Raw genomic sequence first — 21773 nt, forward strand, 5'->3', positions numbered from 1 at the left:
CACTGTTAACATTGTTTTATTTTCAGAATTCAACTTTACATTACATTACAGATGTGACTGTGGGCATGATTGGAGCACATAGATCACTGATCACTGCAGTTTAGTAATATGTCTCTTTTTCTATCCAACCTAAACAAAAAAGAGACGAAACACAAATTAGTGATCATTTTTTTACAATTAGAAGTGCTTTTTATAATCACTCATTTGTGTAGAATTAATTTTATACTATACCTACACGTTTTATACCAATTTATATGTACATATAGCACCTGTTAAGTACTAAAAAAGCATAAAGAAGCGTTTTTTTACCTCCTGGGTTCCTGCGAAGGAGGTATTTTCTGACCTCATCGTAGACGAAGATGAGCAGGGAGTATGGCATGGGGCACAACCACCACCAGGGTCTATAAGGGACAGACAGTAATTTTACAATTAAAATTTTACAAACAAAAATATAAACAAAAGATAAAATAATAACTTATAAAATTCAATGACAATGACATGCCCTAGTTTTAGAGAAGCTAACGTTTAGCCACAAGCTTTATATTTCTCTCCCTCAACATTACTAATTACCTGCTAGAGTAGTTAAATAAGATTATTCAGTTAATAATTCAGTATGATATTTCACTCGCATTAAGCATTAAGATTCTATCGTTCCACTAGGGGTGGGCGATATGGCTCTAAAATAATATCACGATATTTCAGGGTATTTTTGCGATAACGATATACTTGGCGATATAGGAAAACAGAAAAATAATTAATTCATTTCAGGAATATAGTATAATAATATAACAGTTTAATCATAATGTGGCAAAATAAATAATATAGCATAAAATAATATAATGCAGCAAATAATATTGCAGAATATTTAGTGCATGCATATAAACTGCAAACTAAAACAATTATACAATAAATAAACCTAAAGCTTCACAGTAAATAATAGACTACTTTTAAGACAGAATATCTCTATATAACATATCACGATATGGATTTTTAATATCACGATATTTCTGTGTCACGATATATTGTATATATTGGATATAATATTGCCCACCCCTACGTTCCACCTTAAATTCCACCTTAAATGCACTATTATTGCATATTAGAGATGCTTTTTCAACCATGGGTTGCCCTCCCTGCCCTACCCAAGTCTGATATTCTTCTGCTATTGTTTAATATTTGCTTTTAAACTCTTTAATGCTTCAGATAAACAGGTAAGATCATTTCAGATCATGAACTTACTTGAGTGGATACATTCTCACAGCTACATCTGTGCCTGGACAGTAGGACAGGAAGGCCGCCAGAGCCGTTTCCTCGATCAGACCAAAGTTGAGGACTTTGTTTCTGCAAACAGAAAAGTAGAAATTGAGTGTACTGTTGAAGGCATTGTCTATATTTAAGGAATAATAAAAATATATATATTTTTATTCTCCTTTGGTTCACGTACTTCATTCCCTGGTGTATGAGTGAGTTTGTCCTGGTCTTGCAGATGATCAGATCAGTCCACTGCACAATCACAATACTCATGAAGAAGGCAGTGTGGCACGTGTACTCTACGATCTTTCTGCTCTCATAGGTCTGCAAACAAGAACAGATATAAAAAAGTAGTGAATTAAACTTCTCAGCATTTAAATATGAATTTCTATCAGTCTTATCTTGGTTACCCCTGATTTGCACTGCTTACCCACTGCTGGCCATAGCTATCCTCCAAGTCATTGCAGTATGGGTTATCCCAGTTTACACGCAGTCCAATCAGAAACAAGGGCAGGAATCCGTTCTCAGCAAGGATTACGAAGTAGGTAAAGAAGCCTCCTACTGCTTGCATCATACCTGAAATGGTGTAAATAACAAGTAAATCTAATTATTTATGCTGAAAAATACTAATAATTTTACTAATGCAGATCAGTTTAAAGGAGGATCTCAGAAAGCTTTATCCTTTTTTTTTACTAAACAACAGCAAAAAGAACTTTAAATAACTTAAAAATTATTCTTAATGTTTTTTTAAGTCAGCTGTACAATAAATTGATAGATAGATAGACTATAAAATTCTAAACTGATTTAAAAATATATACATGAATATATAAATACAAAAACTATACAAAGTGTGGAAGTAATCAGTCGTAGATATGAGGTAGTGCAGTAATACAGAATAAATAAATTACGTAATTAAATATTGAATTACACTGTAAACTAGAGCAAACGAATTACCATAACTAACATTATTAAGTTTCTTGTTAAAAGTTGGTCTTAAAAATAATCTGTGTTGACCAAATTTACAATTTGTAGTTGTGCCCCAGTTGAGGACAAGCCAACTACACTGCACTGCTGCACATGCTCAGTTTAACTCATTAATTGAACTGGGTCTACTGAGCAATTCTGCATGTTTTTTTGACCTGTTGTTAGTAATGCTATACAGGTATTAACTCGCTAAAGTATAGTGTTGTACAGGCATTTCAGTTTAGCTCTCCAGCACTGGGACTTGAGACTGGAGCAGTATTAGCATTACCTGCTAACCGCACTAAGCTCTAGCTCTTTTGCAGTTCAAAGTTGAGTATTAACGACCTTTAGCCTGCTGCTTAACCCCGCTAGCACTCCTGGAACAGCATTAGCATTAGCATTACCCGCTAATCGCACTAAGCTCTAGCTCTTTCGTCGATCAGAGATAAGTATCAGACTGTAGCCTGTGAATAATCTGTTTATGTTTATAATTAGTGTGATGAATCTGATAAAATGCAGAAAAATCATCAAGTTTGAACTCCAAAATGCTACAGTAATACACGTTGATATTTCTATAATTATTGGAATAGAAAGGCTCATTCGAGGATTTAATGGTGTAATTTAATAACAGTTTGGTTTGCTGGTTTTATAGAAATCCAAAATCTGTTTTTTGCAAACCTGAATAGTTTCCATTACATTTCCATTACAACAAATTACTCCAGTAATATAACTTTAAACATAAACATTGAATACATGAGAAGGATATCTTTATAAGTTTAGTTTAGTGTTAGATGATAACCCTTTGATTTTTATGATTTGAAAGGTGAGAATTAATGGCCTTTAGCCTGCTGCTAACCCCCGCTAGCACTCCTGGAACAGCATTAGCATTAGCATTACCCGCTAACCACACTAAGATCTAGCTCCTTTGCCGTTCAGAGGCAAGTATTATCAGACTGTAGCCTGTGAATAATCTGAGCTAAAGATTTCTGGTTGGCACAACTTTATAAAAAAGTTTTTGGAATGCATCTAGTGCAGCAACTTGATTTGAGTTTTCTCAACTTTTTAACTTTTTAACACAATATTTACTATTGTATTTTAATTTGTCTGTTAATTCTGATATATCTTGCACTATAAGAGCTTTGTATTAATATTGAGCCTTAATATTGAGAATGAACTATTTCAATGGTTGTTGTTCATCTCTGCACACTTAGAAGAAAGTGCTAATAGTTTCACATTGTTGGCTTACCAATTTGACCATAAGCCATGCTGATGAGCCTTTCATTTACTAATTTGTCGGTTTGGGGATTTCTGGGCTGTCTCTTCATGATGTCACTCTCAGGACCTTCATAAGCCAGAGAAATAGCAGGTACCTATAAAGTAAGCAAGCAGACACACACCACAGAATTACTTAACAAAAGTTAGCAGTTAGCAGCTCAGTTTGTTTTTCCAAGCAAGTTTATCTAAAGTAGCCCAAGGGGGAATGACTACACACTGATGTAGAGTGTTAATTAGTAACGTTTGTTTAAACTAAGTGTGGGTTTACAGTGTGAAATGTTTTTCGCCTCACCATGTCAGTTCCTAGATCAATACATAAGATAGTGACAGTTCCCAGGGCAAGAGGAATGCCAGCGATGACGAAGAAGAGGAAGGGAGACATCTCAGGGATTTTACTGGTCAGGGTGTACGCAATGGATTTCTTCAAGTTGTCAAAAATCAGACGACCTGGGGAGGAAATATATAAATAGTTTTAAAAATATATAAATGGTTTCAACAAAACATTTAGGATCCAGCCTATAGGCTATATATATATGCGCACCGTGCAGCTTGATTAAGGGTGTATCAGTGTGTCTTTGCTATCATAATGACAGGAAAAGTACACCTTTGAAAGATGCAAAAAGCATGTACTAACTCTCTTAAATAATCATGTGTGTCACTTGACATTCCCTTTAAGAGCCAGGGGTGCTCTGACTTTGGCAGATTACTATTTCTGCGGCGCAACTATTTGGATGAGTTCAACACTTCTCAACAGATTAAACTGATCTGCTCGTTCACAATCGTTTATTATGTTTATTATTGATGTAAAAGTTTGTATCGCTGTCAACAGGCATGTGCTATTCACTGCCAAGATAGCAATTAGCGTCTGACTGTTGATGTCTGTCTAGGTTGTATTCAGTCAGTAGCGTATCTGTGTTTTCTGTTACCAAGATAGCAATACACACACTTCTACACATTCTAAACACACCTCGATTCCAGACGACCATGCCTATCAGCGTAGATGTATTTAGAAATGCTGTTGCTATTTAAACAATGCAGGCGGAAGGTGTAAACAAAATAGACTGTGTGTTAGCATCATGATACGCCTTGTGCAAGTTTTTGTAAACTTTAGTACCTTCTTCTACTCCAGTAACAATGGAGGCAAAGTTATCATCCAGCAGAATCATGTCAGCAGCCTGTTTGGAGACATCAGATCCAGCGATACCCATAGCTACACCAATATCAGCTTTCTTCAGAGCTGGAGAATCGTTCACTCCATCACCAGTCACAGCCACGATAGCACCCTGATGAGACAGAAGAAGTAAAGTTATGTACAGTATATATAATTAAATAAACTGCAGAATTATCTGTGTTTTGGCTTCATTTTGGAAATTACCTGTCGCTGGAATCCTTCCACAATGATGAGTTTCTGCTGTGGGGAAGTTCTGGCGAACACAATCTCAGAGTGGTGCTTCAGGATATCATCCAGCTGCTCGGGGGTCATATTCTTCAGTTCACCTCCGTGAACCACACAGGCCTTTGCATCCCTGCAAAACATTGATTAGTATGATTAGTGTGATGGATCTGATGAAATGTAGAAAAATAATCAAGTTTCACCTCTATTACTCCATTAAAAATGCTACAGTAATATACGTTGATACTACTAAAATTATTTGTATAGAAAGGTTTCTTTAAGGATTTAATAGTGTAATTTAATAACTTATTTAATTTAATAATAAGTTTGATTTTCTGGTTTTATAGAACTCCCAGTTCTATAACAGTAATTAGGGGTGTGCCATATCATATCATACACAATAATATCGCCAACATTTTTTAAATTCACCCATCCCTAATTATCAGATCAGGGTACTACTTTTTTGCTGTTTTTAGCAAAAAGAAAAATTCACACTGTTCTCATTTCCCATTATATATCGACTAGAGACAGATTATATCTGTCCAGTATCATTTATTTTACTTTAATCCTGAATATATGGAGATGGTGCATATATATGGTGCAAATAATAGAAGAGGTTAAGTACAAAAATAATAGAAGTTAAAAATAAAGCATCTATAGATAGGGCCTTAAGGAGGTCAGAGGGAAATAATGGGATAGAGGAGTAGAGAAGAGGAAGAAGGAGATGAGGTTAGAATTAGTTAGTTTGTTAGAGGTGTTAGGAGAGTAAGTGCTCTTTGAAGAGCTCTGTCTTCAGGAGTTTATTAAAGATAGTGAGAGATTCTCCTGATCTGGTAGTAGAAGGTAGTTAGTTAGAGGTGTTAGGAGAGTAAGTGCTCTTTGAAGAGCTCTGTCTTCAGGAGTTTATTAAAGATAGTGAGAGATTCTCCTGATCTGGTAGTGGAGGGTAGTTTGTTCCACCATTGGGGAACTCTGTATGAGAACAGTCTGGATTGCTTTGTGTGAGTGTTTGGCAAAGCGAGGCGACATTCATTGGAGGAGCGCAGCGGCCGGGAGGTAGCGTAAGCCTTCAGGAGCGAGTGCAGGTAGGAAGGAGCCTGTACTGTCATCACCTTGTAGGCGATTGTAAGCGCTTTGAATTTGATGCGAGCAGCAAACGGTAGCCAGTGGAGCTCAATGAGCAGTGGGGTGACATGTGCCCGTTTTGGCTGGTTGAAGACCAAACGTGCTGCTGCGTTCTGGATCATCTGGAGTGGTTTTACTACACAGGCCGGGAGGCCAGTTAGTACGGCATTGCAGTAGTCGAGGCGTGAGATTACCACAGCTTGTTACAGGAGTTGGGTGGCCTGTTGCGTCAGAAACGGTCGAATTTTTCAGATGTTTTAAAGCGCAAAGCGGCAGGATCGAGCAACTGAGGCCACATGGTGCGTGAAGAGAAGCTGGTCATCAACCAGAACACCCAGGTTCCTAGCAACCTTTGTCGGTGAGAGAGAGAGAGAGTCGATGGTTATGGCAAAGTTGTGTTGAATAGGAGGTTTTGCTGGTATGACCAGAAGTTCAGTCTTTGAGAGGTTTAATTGGACGTGATGTTCCTTCATCCATGCGGATATGTCTGAGAGACACTGTGATATTCGTGCAGAGATTGAGTGATCATCTGGTGAGAACGACAGGTATAGCTGAGTGTCGTCAGCAAAGCAGTGGTAGGAAAAACCATGTGAGCGGATAACCCGACCTAGAGAGGTGGTGTATATTGAGAAGAGAAGAGGTCCCAGTACCGAACCCTGGGGAACCCCAGTGGGTAACGAGTGGGCTGGGGACAGCCGTCCTTGCCATGACACCCTGAACGAGCGCCCAGTGAGGTACGATCTGAACCATGACAGCGCATTGTCTGAGATCCCCATGTTCGAGAGTATAGTTAGGAGGAAGTCATGGTTGACTGTGTCGAAAGCAGCCGAGAGGTCCAGCAGAATGAGCACTGAGGACTGTCCTGCAGCTCTAGCAGTTTTTAACGCTTCTGTCACAGACAACAGAGCCGTCTCAGTAGAGTGCCCTTTCTTGAAACCAGATCAACCAGTTCTGGTCCAGGAGGTCATTTTGGGTGAGGAAGCCAGAGACTTGATTGAGAGCTGCTCTTTCTAATGTTTTAGAAAGAAAAGGCAGTAGTGAGACTGGTCTGTAGTTATCAACCTGGGCGGGGTTGAGAGAAGGCTTTTTAAGCAGTGGTGTGACCTGTGCTTGTTTAAAAGCAGTCGGGAACACACCAGATGTTAAAGAGGCATTGATCGTGTGAGTAATAGCCGGAATGATTGCAGGTGCAATGGTTTGCAGAAGGTCTGAAGGAATCGGGTCAAGTGGACACGTAGTAGGACGGCTACGTGTTAGGAGAGCCAGTGTCTCGTTCTCAGTGAGAGGAGCGAACGAGGAGAAAGCGACGCCTTCGGTAGAGGGATACCGGGCAGCAGAGCATGATGCAGGACTGCTACATGTCGCATCAGTAAACTGTCTGCTGATAGCTGCCACTTTCCCAGTAAAGAATGAGGCAAGAGCTTCAGCCGTAAGGCAGGTAGCCTGAGGAGGAGGTGGAGGGTTGAGTAGTGTTTTGAATGTAGCAAATAGTTTCCGGGAGTCTGTGAGGGAGCTGATTTTTTTGTGATAGAATTCAGCCTTAGCAGCAGTGAGGCTGGCTGAAAAAGAAGCCAGGAGCAGTTGGTAGTTTTTTAGGTCTGTCTGGTTTTGCTTTTTTTGCCATTTTCTTTCAGCAGCTCTGAGTTTGGAGCGTAGTTCCCTGAGCGTGTCATTTTTGAGCCATGGCTGCGGTTTGCTTGGTTTAATGGCTCGAGATGTTTGAGGACAGAGGTCGTCCAAACAGGAGCTTAATGTGGAGCAAAGAGTATCAGTGGCATCATTAACATTGAGTGATGAAAATGAGCCTAATGGAGGCATATTGTCAGTCACCAGCGAGGAGTACTGGTCTGCTGGGAGATCTCGAAGATTTCGGCGGAACGAGACCATAGTAGGAGTAGCTTTATAATAGATTTACTTTAACAGTGCTCTTCTAATAGAAAGTTTACCTCAGCAGAGATGTTTGTTTAATATATTTACCTCAGCAGTGCTGTTCTTTTAGCAAATTTACCTCAGCTGTGCAATTTATTCCAAATATTTACCTCAGCAGTGCTGTTTTCATCATAGATTTACCTCAGCAGTGCTGTTCTAATAGTATGCCATATGAAGCGCTATACAATAAAAGCATGTATAATGCATTATAAACACAGGTTTCATAGGAAGTTTCTACACTTACCTTGGGTTGACTTCTTCAACGGCGATGTTCAGACGAGCAGCAATGTCTTCCACAGTCTCGCTGGACTCAGAAATGATACCCACGCCTTTAGCGATGGCCTTTGCTGTGATTGGGTGATCACCTGTCACCATGATGACCTGCGCATAGGAAATTGAATTAAGAATGATTTAATAGAGAACTTCTAAAGGTACTAATTGAACTAATAAGGAAATTAATTCTTAATAGGAAGAGTACTGCTGCTGTACCTTAATTCCAGCACTTCTGCACTTGGCTACGGCATCAGGTACAGCAGCACGAGGAGGATCAATCATAGACATCAGACCAACGAAGCACAGGTTCTCAGTGGGGAAGTTCACTGATTCAATGTCAAATGCGAAGCCTTCTGGGAACTGGTCATCAGGAAGGTTGAAATGGCAGAAACCTGCAAAGATTAAGTCCACTTTTACTTGCGTGAACTTAGGTTTCTTACAGTATATTGAATTAAATGTAAAAAAATGTGCACATGAACATACTTGATCTGTATAATACTATAAAATGTTATCTATACAGTCATATGAAAAGGTTTGGGCTCCCCTATTAATCTTAATCATTTTTAGTTGTAAATATTTGGGTGTTTACAGCCATTTCAGTTTGATATATCTAATAACTGATGGACACAGTAATATTTCAGAATTGAAATGAGGTTTATTGTACTAACAGAAAATGTGCAATATGCATTAAACCAAAATTTGACCGGTGCAAAAGTATGGGCACCCTTAACATTTTATTGATTTGAATATTCCTAACTACTTTTTACTGACTTACTGAAGCACAAAATTGGTTTGGTAACCTCATTGATCTTTGAACTTCATAGCCAGGTGTATCCAATCATGAGAAAAGGTATTTAAGGTATTTAATTGCAAGTTGTTCTCCTATTTGAATCTCCTCTGAAGAGTGGCATCATGGGATTATCAAAACAACTCTCAAATGATCTAAAAACAAAGATTGTTCAACATAGTTGTTCAGGGGAAGGATACAAAAAGTTGTCTCAGAGATTTAACCTGTCAGTTTCCACTGTGAGGAACATAGTAAGGAAATGGAAGAGCACAGGGACAGATCTTGTTAAGCCCAGAAGTGGCAGGCCAAGAAAAATATCAGAAAGGCAGAGAAGAAGAATGGTGAGAACAGTCAAGGACAATCCACAGACCACCTCCAAAGAGCTGCAGCATCATCTTGCTGCAGATGGTGTCACTGTGCACCGGTCAACAATACAGCGCACTTTGCACAAGGAGAAGCTGTTTCAATCCTGAAATATTACTGTGTCCATCAGTTATTAGATATATCAAACTGAAATGGATGTTGCAAACACCCAAATATTTAGAACTAAAAATAATTCAGATTAATAGGGGTGCCCACACTTTTTCATATGACTGTATACTGTAAGTTTCACTTGCCTAGAACTCTTTCTCCAAGACCACCCAGTTTCAGATACGCGTTATGGAAAGATTCCTTCAGCTCATCGTCCAGAGGCTGCTCTTTTCCCTGAATCAAGATAGTCGAGCATCGGTCCAGGATCCTTTCAGGGGCTCCCTTCATTACCAGCAGGTGCTTGGTGTCTTCAGAGTTTGGGTTCTTGTGGACTGAGAGCTGGAGGGCAACAGATCAGCTGATGTTAGGAGACCTGTGTACTGTTTCACCTTGCAGTTGTCTTGTCTTTAAGCTTAAAGATTTAAGTATCCTAAATAAACAGGTACCTGGTATTTGTTGGTGGAGTTGAAGGGGATCTCAGCCAGCTTCGTGTACTGGTCTCTCATCTCCTTCACTGAACCACAGCAGAGCTCAATACACTTCAGCAGAGCAGATTCTGAGGCATCTCCAGCTGTATCTCTCTGCAAAAGATGGACAAGTCTCTTCACATTCTACATTCTCTTTATTTTTATCTAGTTATTCAGACTGTTTAACCCTTAAAACTTAAATGGTTACCAATCGTTTTAGCTTTAAGATTAACAATCATTCAATAATGAACCCTAATGGGTTACTTTGCCATGCAAACCTACCTTAAGAACAGGAATGTTGGACTGATCACCCAGAAAAGTAGCACGGTTGCACAGTCCAGCAACACGAGCCAGAGCCGACCATGTAGGAGAGCTTCTATCAAAGGCGGTTCCACTCTGGTTCTCTGTGGTGTCGGCTTCATGGATCTGGCTGTCGAACCACATGTGGGCCACAGTCATCCGGTTCTGGGTCAGGGTTCCGGTCTTGTCTGAGCAGATGGTGGAAGTAGAACCAAGAGTTTCCACAGCTTCCAGATTCTTCACCAGGCAGTTCTTCTTGGCCATTCGCTTGGCGGTTAGGGTCAGACACACCTAAAAGTAGTTACAGATTTAAAAGAAACATTATATTTAATGTTTATTTGTTTGGTATGCCTGCTGTAACTCACCCACCACAGCTCTTTTTAAGAAAGGCTTGTCAATAAGCTGATTATAGGTAAATCAGATGTTGTGTTGGGAAAAGGCAAAGTCATACAGTTGCGAGGCCAGACCAGGACTGAAGAAATTAGAGGGGTTTTTGATGCTACTGTACCTGCACACGAGCAAGTAATATAACCTCCAACCATATCTCACTCACTATCAGTGTGTAGTCATTCTCCACAGACCTCTGCTGTTTTCTCTTGGGATTTATATACTGTATGTGTTATATATTAGTTAACTGCCTGGCCTCAGTGTTGAAGGCTATAAGAGCAAGTTACTGTGTTTTGTGTATATAGACTTTATGCTATCCGCTGGTAACTTAAACAACAAATCATTACTGTCCAATGAAAAACAAATCTCCATTTTTGTTCATTTTTAGTTTACTACATAATTTGAACATACAAAATGTCTTGGTGAACGAACCAATAGAAATACTTCAAAATTACATGAAATAAACTTTTTTTTTTACATTGACTTTTTTCTTCTACAAAGTTGCTGTTACGGGAATTTTTGTTTTTCATTGGACAGCATCGAAATTTAGTAATCAGGCCACTATATTAATTTTATTAATATAAAATGAGTCATTGACACAAATTAATCTTTTTAGCAATCAGTGATACTTACAATACACATTTGACATAACTTCAAAAATCAAAAACATACAGTTATTTTTTTTGTTGTTTTTTTTGTTGGTTTACTTTTAGTTGGCTCATCTTTAAGTGGTTTTCTTCATGACATAAATTTCTACAGTGTAATAATACTAAAAATGATGAAGGGAGAAGGGAACTCTTAAAGTATAGGTTTGAACAGTTATAATCAGACATAATGACATAGGACAACATTTTTTGCTCTATAAAATGAATAGGGTGTCTAGATTATGCCTACAAATGTAGATAAACTTTCACTTACAGTGACTGTGGCGAGTAGACCTTCAGGAACGTTGGCAACAATCAGTCCAATAAGGAAAATCACAGCTTCCAGCCAGGTGTATCCCAGAATCATAGAAAGAATGCAGAAAGTTCCACCCAGGAAAAAAGCCACTCCAGTGATGATGTGGATGAAGTGCTCGATCTCAATGTTGATTGGAGTCTGTCCGACTTCAAGACTGGAGGCGAGGATAGCGATACGACCCATCACAGTACGATCGCCTGTGTTGATGACGATACCTGTGGCAGATCCTGCAGAAACAATTCATGCGATAATTCATTAATATATTAGCATTAATAATAACAAGAAATAGAAAAAAAGAAGATTATTAGAATGATTATTCATAATTATCCCCAGAAAAATAAAGGCTACTTAATAGAATTGTTAGGTTGTAATATGTAATATTTACAGTGTTCCTAAAGAGAAAAATCAACCAATTTATCAAATCTGTGACATCCAACTATTGTAGACACTGTAACAGTCATGTATTCAGTTTTCTTTATACTGCAATATTGCATATGAAAAAAAAAACTTAACTTTCTTTATATTAACTTTGTTTATAGTGCAACAATTCAATTATACAGCATATAACATTTAACCCCTTAAACCCTGTATGTAAGCCCACACTTCCTATAATAATTGTACTGCTGTCATAGTTATTATCAGTTTAATAGGCCCCAAAATTGAACTCTGTGGGACTCCACAAGACGTGCTTAACGAAACAAATGTATCTTAATTGTGTTTAATAACTGTAGAATAAATATTAAATAAATAAATGTCTTTAATGATACTTCGCTATGCAATTATTGCACCTTCAACACAGTTGGTGGAAAGGAAAGCGATGTTCTTTGTCTCCAGAGGGTTTTCATTAGAGAACTGAGGACTGCGAGTCTGGGGCTCAGATTCACCAGTGAGAGAAGAGTTGTCCACCTGTTAAAATAATAAAAAACCATATATATATAACAGTCATTTAATCCATCTGCACTCAATTAAATGTTAGACTTTCAGAGTTTTTGCTGTGTGTAAGTGATGTAATGTGATGTAATGTGATGTAATTTGATGTGAGCGTGATAACTTGCCTTGCATCCTTGTGCAGAAATAATACGCAGATCAGCAGGGATTCGGTCGCCGCCCTTCACTTCCACAAGGTCACCGACCACCACATCTACAGCATTGATGCTCTTCTTCTCACCATCTCTGATTACAAGGGCTTGCTGTGTAAACCATAGCAATTATAAAAATAATACAGGTTAGTTCATGACTAGATGCAGTGATGGAAAGGAATATTAAGTTATATTATATTCAGGTTATCTTTGCCTGAGGGACGAGCTTCTTGAAGGACTCCATGATCTTTGAGCTCTTTGCCTCTTGGTAGTAGGAGAAGCATCCTGTGATCAACACCACTGCGGCAAGTACTATTCCAAGGTACAGCTGGAGGAAAAAACATATACATCTTTATGTAGGTTCTTTAGGGGGTCTTTTGTAAGTGCCATGGTTCTGTTTTGCATTAAAGAACCAATAAAATGCTTAATAGTTCTTTAAATACCAAAAGTATCACTATGGAACTATGTGGCACTATGTATTTGCTATATACCCAAAGTGTCCCAGTGTATATACCCAAAACCCACTATTACACCTATTACACCTTGTGCCTGCATCATTTAAATAGCAATAGTGCTATTGAATATATCTACAAAGATGTAGAAAAGGTGTGGTGGTCTGTAAATTTTCAGGTAAATCTCTGCTGTATTGCAATTTCAGCAATTTTAAAACACAGGTGCTCCACTGACTGATTTCTACCCTGACAACCGTCAACCGTCAGATGTTCATTGCTATCTTGGCAACACAGGTGTGCTGCTCCCGCTTAATGTAGGTTCATAATGTACGACAGCAGTGCACTAAACCAAATTTTACATCAGCAATAAACACAATACTTCATAAACTAACATTGCTGTTCCCGTAAATGATCAGTGTGAACGCGTAAGTTTTCTCTGCTGAGAAGCGCAGAAGCACTGCACCATTAAAATACCAATCTGCCAAAATAAGAGCACATCTGGCTCTTAAAGGGAATGGCAAGTCACATGACTGATTGGTTCATTTCACATTATTATGCCCAAAACACATCCATTATTATTTAAGACAGAAGACAGAGCTCTTCAGAGAGCACTTACTCTCCTAACACCTCTAACTAACCTTCTGCTACCAGATCAGGAGAATCTCTCACTATCTTTAATAAACTCCTGAAGACTGAGCTCTTCAAAGAGCACTTACTCTCCTAACACCTCTAACTAACTACCTTCTACTACCAGATCAGGAGAATCTCTCACTATCTTTAATAAACTCCTGAAGACAGAGCTCTTCAAAGAGCACTTACTCTCCTAACACCTCTAACATACTAACTACTTCTAACCTCATTTCCTTCTTCCCTTCGACCTCCTTTAGGCCCTGTCTAAAGATGTTTTACCTTTAAACTTCTATTACTTTTGTACTTGACTATTGTAAGTCGCTTTGGACAAAAGCGTCTGCCAAATTTAATTTACTGTAAAAGATAATTAGTTAAGATAAGGTGCACAAGGGTGTACTTTTCCCATCGTTCTAATAGCGAAGACTCAGTGACACAACCGAAATCAGTCTGCTTAGTGCATCATTGATTTCTCGCCTATAGATCACTAAAGTAGGGCCTATATATGTTCTAAATATATATTACGCAAATATATTTACGCAAACTTCTTACATTGTCTTTGACAGGTTCACTCTCTGTTGTGACCTGTATCGTGTAAGCCAGGAAACAAAGGACAGCTCCGATCCAGAGCAGAGTGCAGAATCCACCAAACAGCTGCTTACAGAACTTCACCCACTCCGGGGTAGTTGGAGGCGGGGTCAGGGCGTTGGGGCCGTCACGGTCCAGAATCTCCTTGGCACGGTAATGAGATAAACCCTTTAAAAAAGATCAAAGCAGGAATTATATATTTGCTAATGTATCAATGTAACCAATGTGAGATAAATTTAACACTTTTAATTTTTTTTAAGTTTTATTTAATAACGTTAACAGACTGGAAAGTTTTCCTTGCTTTGAAAAAAATACAATAATTACATTTCTGTGTGCTCCTTTTTTTACTGTTTTAAAAATCATTAAAAAAACATATTTAAGAAAAATGTTAGAATTTCTTCTTTAAACACAATTGCAAAGTGAGAAATGAGAGAAAAATGTTTAGTTCCAGCAACATTTTATATACCATTTTAGGTTCCCGCCCAAAATCTGCCTGCATGATTAAACTATGTTTTAACTCTTAAAGTACTTAAAATTAGATTTGTTTTAAAATCTTCTTACCCTGTTAATATCTGTGCCATATTTACGTTGTAGCTCTTCCACAGTCAGCTTATGATCATCCTGCATTGGAGAAAGTTAATGTAAGCAACATTTTAATGTATGTTTAAATATATATTGTAAAAAATATACATTACATGCATTATTCTACAATATGGAAAAAAATCTAATATAAAATGTAGATCTTTGCTTAGCGATTTTGGTAACACTGTACAATAAGGGTCAGAAATAACATAGAATAGAACAGTGATAAACATTTTTAAATGGTTATGGGAAACAATTAAACATTTTTACATTAATTGAAATGGTTGTAATGATTAATAATGTCTTAACTAATCAATTAGTGTTAATTAATAATAATTTAAGGCACTCTGTTGTACTTTTATTTAATTTACACTAATTGCAAAGTGTTAATCCCGTAATTTTAAAGTAAAAAACTATATTTTTAAAATATATTTTAAGTTACTTTAGTTACTTTAGTTATGTATTTTAGTTTCATTATAATTTTTTTTTACCAATTCCACTTCTTTCTTCAGTTCTTCCAGGTCTTTTTGATTCCTCCTTCCCTTCTTCCTCTTTTTCGCAGCATCATCCTCAGAGGTTGATGCCAACCTGTACCTATCGTTACCTGTCTGTTTAAGTCATTTAATAAAATGAGAACAGAATTAGTACAGTATAGTAAAATCAATAGAACCAAAAATAACACACACACATATAAAACTGCTGCACTTACTCCAAACCCCATCCTTCCTCTCAGTCAGGTGAATCCCCCCTCCGGTCAGCTGTTACTGTCTCCAGAGACACATCACCGTGTCTGCATCCCACAGCCCGTACCCAGCACCTTTTATACTGCACCAGCTCACCTGCAAAAGAGGCGGAGCCTCAGGAACTGATGGGACGTACAGGGAGGTCACCTGAACTTCTCAATGACAACCAATCACAGATCTTCCATAAACAATTAGGGCGTGGGTACGTTTGTGGACACGCTTTTACAATTATTTTAGATACACAGAGTGTCTATACAGGAAGGTCATTTGAAGTACTTATCGACCGTCAGTGAGCCGATATGAGCTGTTAAACATTTGACTTACAAACGTTTAAAGTTAAAGTAAAAAGAGTATTTATATCAAGTTCAGCAAAAAAATATTAAAATATATTAGTAATAATTAGTAAAAATTATTGAACTAAGTTTTATGTTGCAAGATAAAATATTTTTCACTTCAGAAGGTTAATGTGTAATAACTAGTAATCAAATAGACATTCATTTTATCCATGTCAATTATTCTGCTTTAATTAAAGTTTTAGGCACATGTGAAAAAATAGAATGAAAAAAATATATTTTCTGGACTGTAAATGTCTATATATTCAATAAAACACTAGCATTAAAAAATACAAATAACATTTATTTATATATGTGTGTCTATGTGTATACATATATATACAAACCCAAATTCTGACATTATGGAAAGCACAAATTAAAAAAATGTCCTTTTTCGTGTCCTTTAACTTTTATTTGATTGCAGACAGAATATAACATTATGAACATGTTTCTGAAAAAAATTCTGATGTTTAATTTGCTCAACATTTTAACATACATTAATATACACACTTTATATGCACTGGGATACCTCTTAATTAATTGAATGATTGAATGATTTTATGCACTGTAGAGGCACAAATATGCAAATACATTCCAATCCTTGATTGAGGAACATCTTTATTTATTAATTTGTTTTTGAGCATGTTTTACAAACTAGAAATACAGTACTCAAATTTGCTCTTAAAAGACTCGAGCTGTGTCCCAATTGTGTACTAATACTATACTATAAGGTATATTCTATATACTATTCCTAATATTGCAGGTTTAGCAGGTTAGGACACACAATATTTAAATATTAACCTGTTGTGTACTAACAAGAAGTGAATTATATTTTTAGTAATTTTATTTTCTTTCCATTTTGTCTTTATATATAATAAGAATAATGTTTAACATAAATATACACATATGTGTATGTTGCCAATCCTGCAGTAAAAAAGAAACAGCAGTTTTTTTATTGCAATTAATTGCTACACCATTCTCAGCTATTTTTTGTTAATTGGTACATACTGTATTTGGGACACACCCTCAACTTTTCATGGGTGCTGTTTTTGAAGCAAATCATATTTATGATTTATGATTTATTTAATGTTTGCGAGTTTTTTTTTACCTCATTATCAGCCTTAAATTTCCTCTGTCCCAACTTTTTTGGAACGTGTGGCAGGAATAAAATGTTAAATGTTAATAAATAAAATAAAGTTGAGCAGATAAAACACAAAATATGACAGTTTCTAGTGTCTGCAGTCAAATAAAAGTCAGTGTAAATGTATGAAACACTTTCCGGGCTGTTCCAGCTCTTATCTGTTCCAGACTTATCTTTCTGACAAAAAATAATAATTGAACAATTACAGAATATTATTATTACTATTATTAATATTATTATTGTGAAATAAAAAAAAAAGAATTAGAGTTTAGAACATACACACATGAGAAGCATTGTTATTAGACATTATTAAATATTACTAAATGCTAAGACTTAAGAATGATGTAAATAATAGTGAATTAAGACATTAAGTTAAAATATATAATAATTAATCATATTTTAACTAGTGTCAATTAATAATTGGTTGAGACATTTTATAGTAAATATTGTTAATTAATGTACCCTTATTATAAAGTGCTAGTAGTGCTAGTAGTAGTAGTAAACCTTTAAGGTAGTTACATATAAATACAGTAAACATATGTATATATGTTTCTTCATAGTGCCTTATATGACCTATTGTGTGGAAATATGGGAATACACATATAAAACCATACAAATCCAATTACCGTACTACAGAAGAAAGCTATACGACTTTAAATTAACTGGGCAAACTAAAACAAATCAACCAATAAAATATTCATTAAAATACAAGCTTTAAATTAAGTGATTTAGTTGACCTTAATATTGCACAGATAATGTATGAAGCACATGACATCTGTCTAAATATTGTGAATTTTCTAATGATTAATGATTTTTATCTTTATTTTCTTTTTTGTGTTTTGTGTTGTTTTGTGTCACTACATTTTGTAATATATATATTGTAATATATATATTGTAATATATATGCATTTGATAGCAAAACACACATAAATCAGATGTATAAATTGCAGTATACATATTATGTATTTTTTATTTTGGATTAATATTTTTGTAAATCTATTTTTTTGCATAAATTGATGCAAGATAAATGTTAAATGTTTATCTCTTAAATAGCTGTGTATCATTTATAATTATTTCTGTCATCATTGAGTGAATTTGTGTCTGCAAAAGACTACAGTATATAATACTACACTCTAAAAAACAGAGGTACGATATGAGTACTTTTTTGTACTCGAAGGTACACTCTTTATAATTGTATCCTCAAAGGTACAATACTGGTCTTTACAGGGTCAGATTTGTTCCCTCTGAAGTACAAAGTCATTCCTAACAGCAATAAGTACAAATTTGTACCATTTAACCTGCAGCCAAAAGGCACATTCAGTATTCTGTATCACTGCACTAATAAACAGTATATATTTAAATTGCACATTTTTTATTTGAAAGCCAGACAATTTTGTATCATCAAGTTTTTGAGCCATATTTAGTTGATGATGATGTTTATAATCTTTATGATCTTTACTGCCACAAAAACCATGGGTACAAAAAAGGACTTTCACTGAAAGGTACTTTTTTGTGCCTCAATATAAGGTACAGCCCCAGCGACAAGCTTTGTACTCTTTTAAGTACAAATCTGTACTTATATTTCTTAGAGTGTATGAAGACAACGATTCATGAACACAGTAAAATGTAACATGATATGTTAAATTCTGTTATGCATATAACATATATATTAGTTAGCTAAAGTTTCAGCCTATAACTTTTCGTTTTTTATTGACTGTTTAAATGCAAGATATAGGATGTGATTTTTTTTCTTTATTATCTATTTTTTATGTGCGTATATAATAATAAACTAAACTAAAAACTAAAATATCTATTATGCTAAATGTATAATCTGTGAGGCGGTAGAGGTTGTAAAAGTTAGTAAGTCTGTAGAAGGTTTACTATAAACTCTGCTCTGCTTTCATGCAGGAGAGAGTACACACAGAAGCACATTCAGAGTGTCATCTTCATGCGGATGACACAGAGCTGCGAACAATGCAGTGTTTACACCGTAAACCTCCGGCATGCGGACGAGCTGTTTGTGGACAAATCTGTGTGTACTTTTGTTCTTGTCATTGAGGAGCTCAGATGACCTCCCTGTTTGGAGGAGGGTGAATAAATTACACTGCTAATTTGCATCGATTAAATTTTTACCTTAAGCCCCTCCCCCTCTGCTGCTGTCTCTAAAGAAGTTAACAAGATGTTTCAGGGGCAGGTACTAATCTACTGCTAGAGATTCACCACAGTGACAACAGAGAACACAGTGAGTACCGGTCCTCATTTAATATTAAATTATTACATTTAGCTTTATTTATAAAAAAAAAAACACAAAATTTGTAGCATGTATAATTTAATAGCAAAATAAATTGTAGGACAAATATATGTATTTTTGCATGTCTTATTTGATAACAAAATATTTATTTATTTATAATAAATAAATTATAATATTTATTTGTATTATATTTATTAATTAAAATTATAATATATAATTGTAGGGAAAAACAAGTATTATATGTAAATTATTTGTAATTTTATATAAATATAATTTTTTATGCTTCATTTAATAGCAAGATACATTTTCTTTAAATTGTGGCATGAATATGAACTTTTTATATGCCTCAGTTGATAACAAAATAATGTCCTTTAAATTGTAAGAAAATATATATATATATTTTTACATTTATCCTTTAATAGCAAAATACATTGTGGTTAAATTATAAAGTATATTTAAACATAAAATATATTTAAACTGCAGTATATATTATTTTTAATGCATTTTTATTTAATATTTATTATACTTTTTAATTGCTTTATTTAATAGCAAAACGTTTGCCTGTTTATGTAGATTAATACTAAATCAAACAATCTCTGAAGAAACAGATATGGAATTAATTATTATACAAAAAAGTTGCATTTAATAGCAAGACAAATTGCAGTATACATATTATTTCTTTTTTCTTTTGTATTATTATTTTTATAAATTGATGCAAGATAAATGTTAAATATTTATCTCCTAAATAGCCATGTATCATTTTTAATTATTTCCATCATCATTGAGTGAATTTGTGTCTGCAAAAGACTACAGTATATAATACTATGAAGACAAAGATTCATGAACACAGTAAAATGTAACAAGATATGTTAAATGCTGTTATGCTGTTGTCAGTAAAATAACATAAATATGGTTGCTGAAGTCTCTGTGAACTCTGTGCCACTTTGGTTTGAACAGTTCTATCAGCAGCTTGTGATTTATTGTATACAGCATAATATATCATTGCTTTATTATAGGTTATATAGATATATTGAAATTTATTCTCTTCCATCTTTAAAGTTACCTATCATGCATATTAAGAAATTACTATTGGATAGAGCACCATCTTTCCACAGAGAACACTGATCCAGTACTCAGTACTGGGGATTTAGCCCTCTACCTGGTGTCAATATGTTCATGTTTATTTGCTCCAGAGAGTCCTATTCTACTGGCAGTATTTATCCACAGTGCCCACAGGGGTGGGCGATATGGCTCTGAAATAATATCACGATATTTCATGGTATTTTTACGATAACGATACTCTTGGCGATATGATATGATAAAACACTGAATTACAAAAAAATATTTCAAGAATACACTACTGCACCAAAATGAAAATTACATTTTATGAGTTACATTTTATGAGTTTATGAGTAACAGAAGTCAATGATCCAGAATGTCATGATTCTAAAAATGCCCTCCAAATATCTCAATATATCCAGGGTTAAAGTAAAATCTACTTTATATAGTAGATATATAATGGAAAACAGCAAAAAAAAAAAGGAGTACCCTGAAGTGATAATTAGGGATGGGTGATATGGTGCGATATTTCAGGGTCAAATATCATATCGTTCACGATATTCAAAAATGTTGGCGATATTATCGTGTACGATACGATATGGCACACCCCTATTGACTATACTAGCAACTAAAAGAATGCATTAAAAACACTTAAAAAAAAAGTAGGACATAGATAAAATGTCTGTATGAAAAATCGTGATTACTCCATTTTAAACCAAAATAATCGTGAAAATTGCTCAGCACTGGCCCATCGATTAGAGCTTATATCGGGCCCAAAAAGTCTGACCAGGCATTCTGCCTGAGGCCCACCAACCCCATTAACTGTCATTATGAGCCCGAGCCTGATTTAAACCCCACATTTGTTCAGATGATGTTATTTAATCAGTTAATCATTGCAACATTTTGCTATTTTGTGATTATCACACTATAGCTTTATATAAAATAAACATAGCATTAAAAAACAGACGTGTACATCACAGCCCATGTTCTTGAGCCTGACCCGAACAGGTCGGGTTTGGGCAGAGAGTCAAAACTCTATCATAGATACAGTATTTTGTGTTTGTGGATATCTTAGATGATCATTGTAACTAGTCAAAAATTATGAGGTTTTATGTAGCATTAAACACATATAAGTGAGCTTAGCTTAGTTAATTTTTTCATGTGTTTTCATGATAATCCTGTTTTTTCTCTGGTGCTGACAAGGAAACACAAATCAACAGAACTTCTTGGTTAACACATTTACATCTATTCCTCTTGAGAAATTATCCAAAATACCGATAAAGAGCATATTGGCACAATACAAACACATATCTCCAAATCAGCAATTTTACAGGAGAG

The 21773-nt window shown here is 35.6% G+C and overlaps 1 protein-coding gene and 1 long non-coding RNA gene across 2 annotated transcripts in view; one reads left to right on the forward strand and one right to left on the reverse strand.

Moving 5' to 3' along the window:
• On the reverse strand, positions 1 to 15751 carry LOC107197318 (sodium/potassium-transporting ATPase subunit alpha-1). Its single transcript, XM_022674946.2, has 22 exons — positions 15619 to 15751; positions 15401 to 15517; positions 14889 to 14948; positions 14292 to 14495; positions 12875 to 12988; positions 12637 to 12771; positions 12370 to 12487; positions 11540 to 11808; positions 10217 to 10525; positions 9914 to 10048; positions 9614 to 9806; positions 8426 to 8601; positions 8181 to 8317; positions 4865 to 5015; positions 4604 to 4772; positions 3782 to 3936; positions 3461 to 3584; positions 1682 to 1827; positions 1445 to 1575; positions 1240 to 1341; positions 310 to 401; positions 1 to 129 (listed from the first exon to the last, which is right to left on the reverse strand). Exons 1-22 carry the CDS (start codon positions 15628 to 15630, stop codon positions 101 to 103), a joined length of 3078 nt encoding a protein of 1025 aa, XP_022530667.2. The 5' UTR covers positions 15631 to 15751; the 3' UTR covers positions 1 to 100.
• Positions 10259 to 21773, forward strand: part of LOC125785570 (uncharacterized) — a 26709-nt gene continuing 15194 nt past the window's right edge. Inside the window, exon 1 of the long non-coding RNA XR_007427918.1 lies at positions 10259 to 10322. This is a non-coding gene — a long non-coding RNA (uncharacterized LOC125785570). The remainder of the gene's footprint in view (positions 10323 to 21773) is intronic.

The sequence above is a fragment of the Astyanax mexicanus genome, chromosome 21 (assembly GCF_023375975.1).
Source record: "Astyanax mexicanus isolate ESR-SI-001 chromosome 21, AstMex3_surface, whole genome shotgun sequence".
Lineage (NCBI taxonomy): Eukaryota > Metazoa > Chordata > Actinopteri > Characiformes > Acestrorhamphidae > Astyanax > Astyanax mexicanus.

Coding starts and splice junctions, on each gene's coding strand:
- LOC107197318 (XM_022674946.2), bottom strand. Junction 12,488..12,636: donor TTTCTGCACAAGGATGCAAG/GCAAGTTATCAC, acceptor TTATTTTAACAG/GTGGACAACTCTTCTCTCAC. Junction 10,526..11,539: donor GTCTACTCGCCACAGTCACT/GTAAGTGAAAGT, acceptor AACTACTTTTAG/GTGTGTCTGACCCTAACCGC.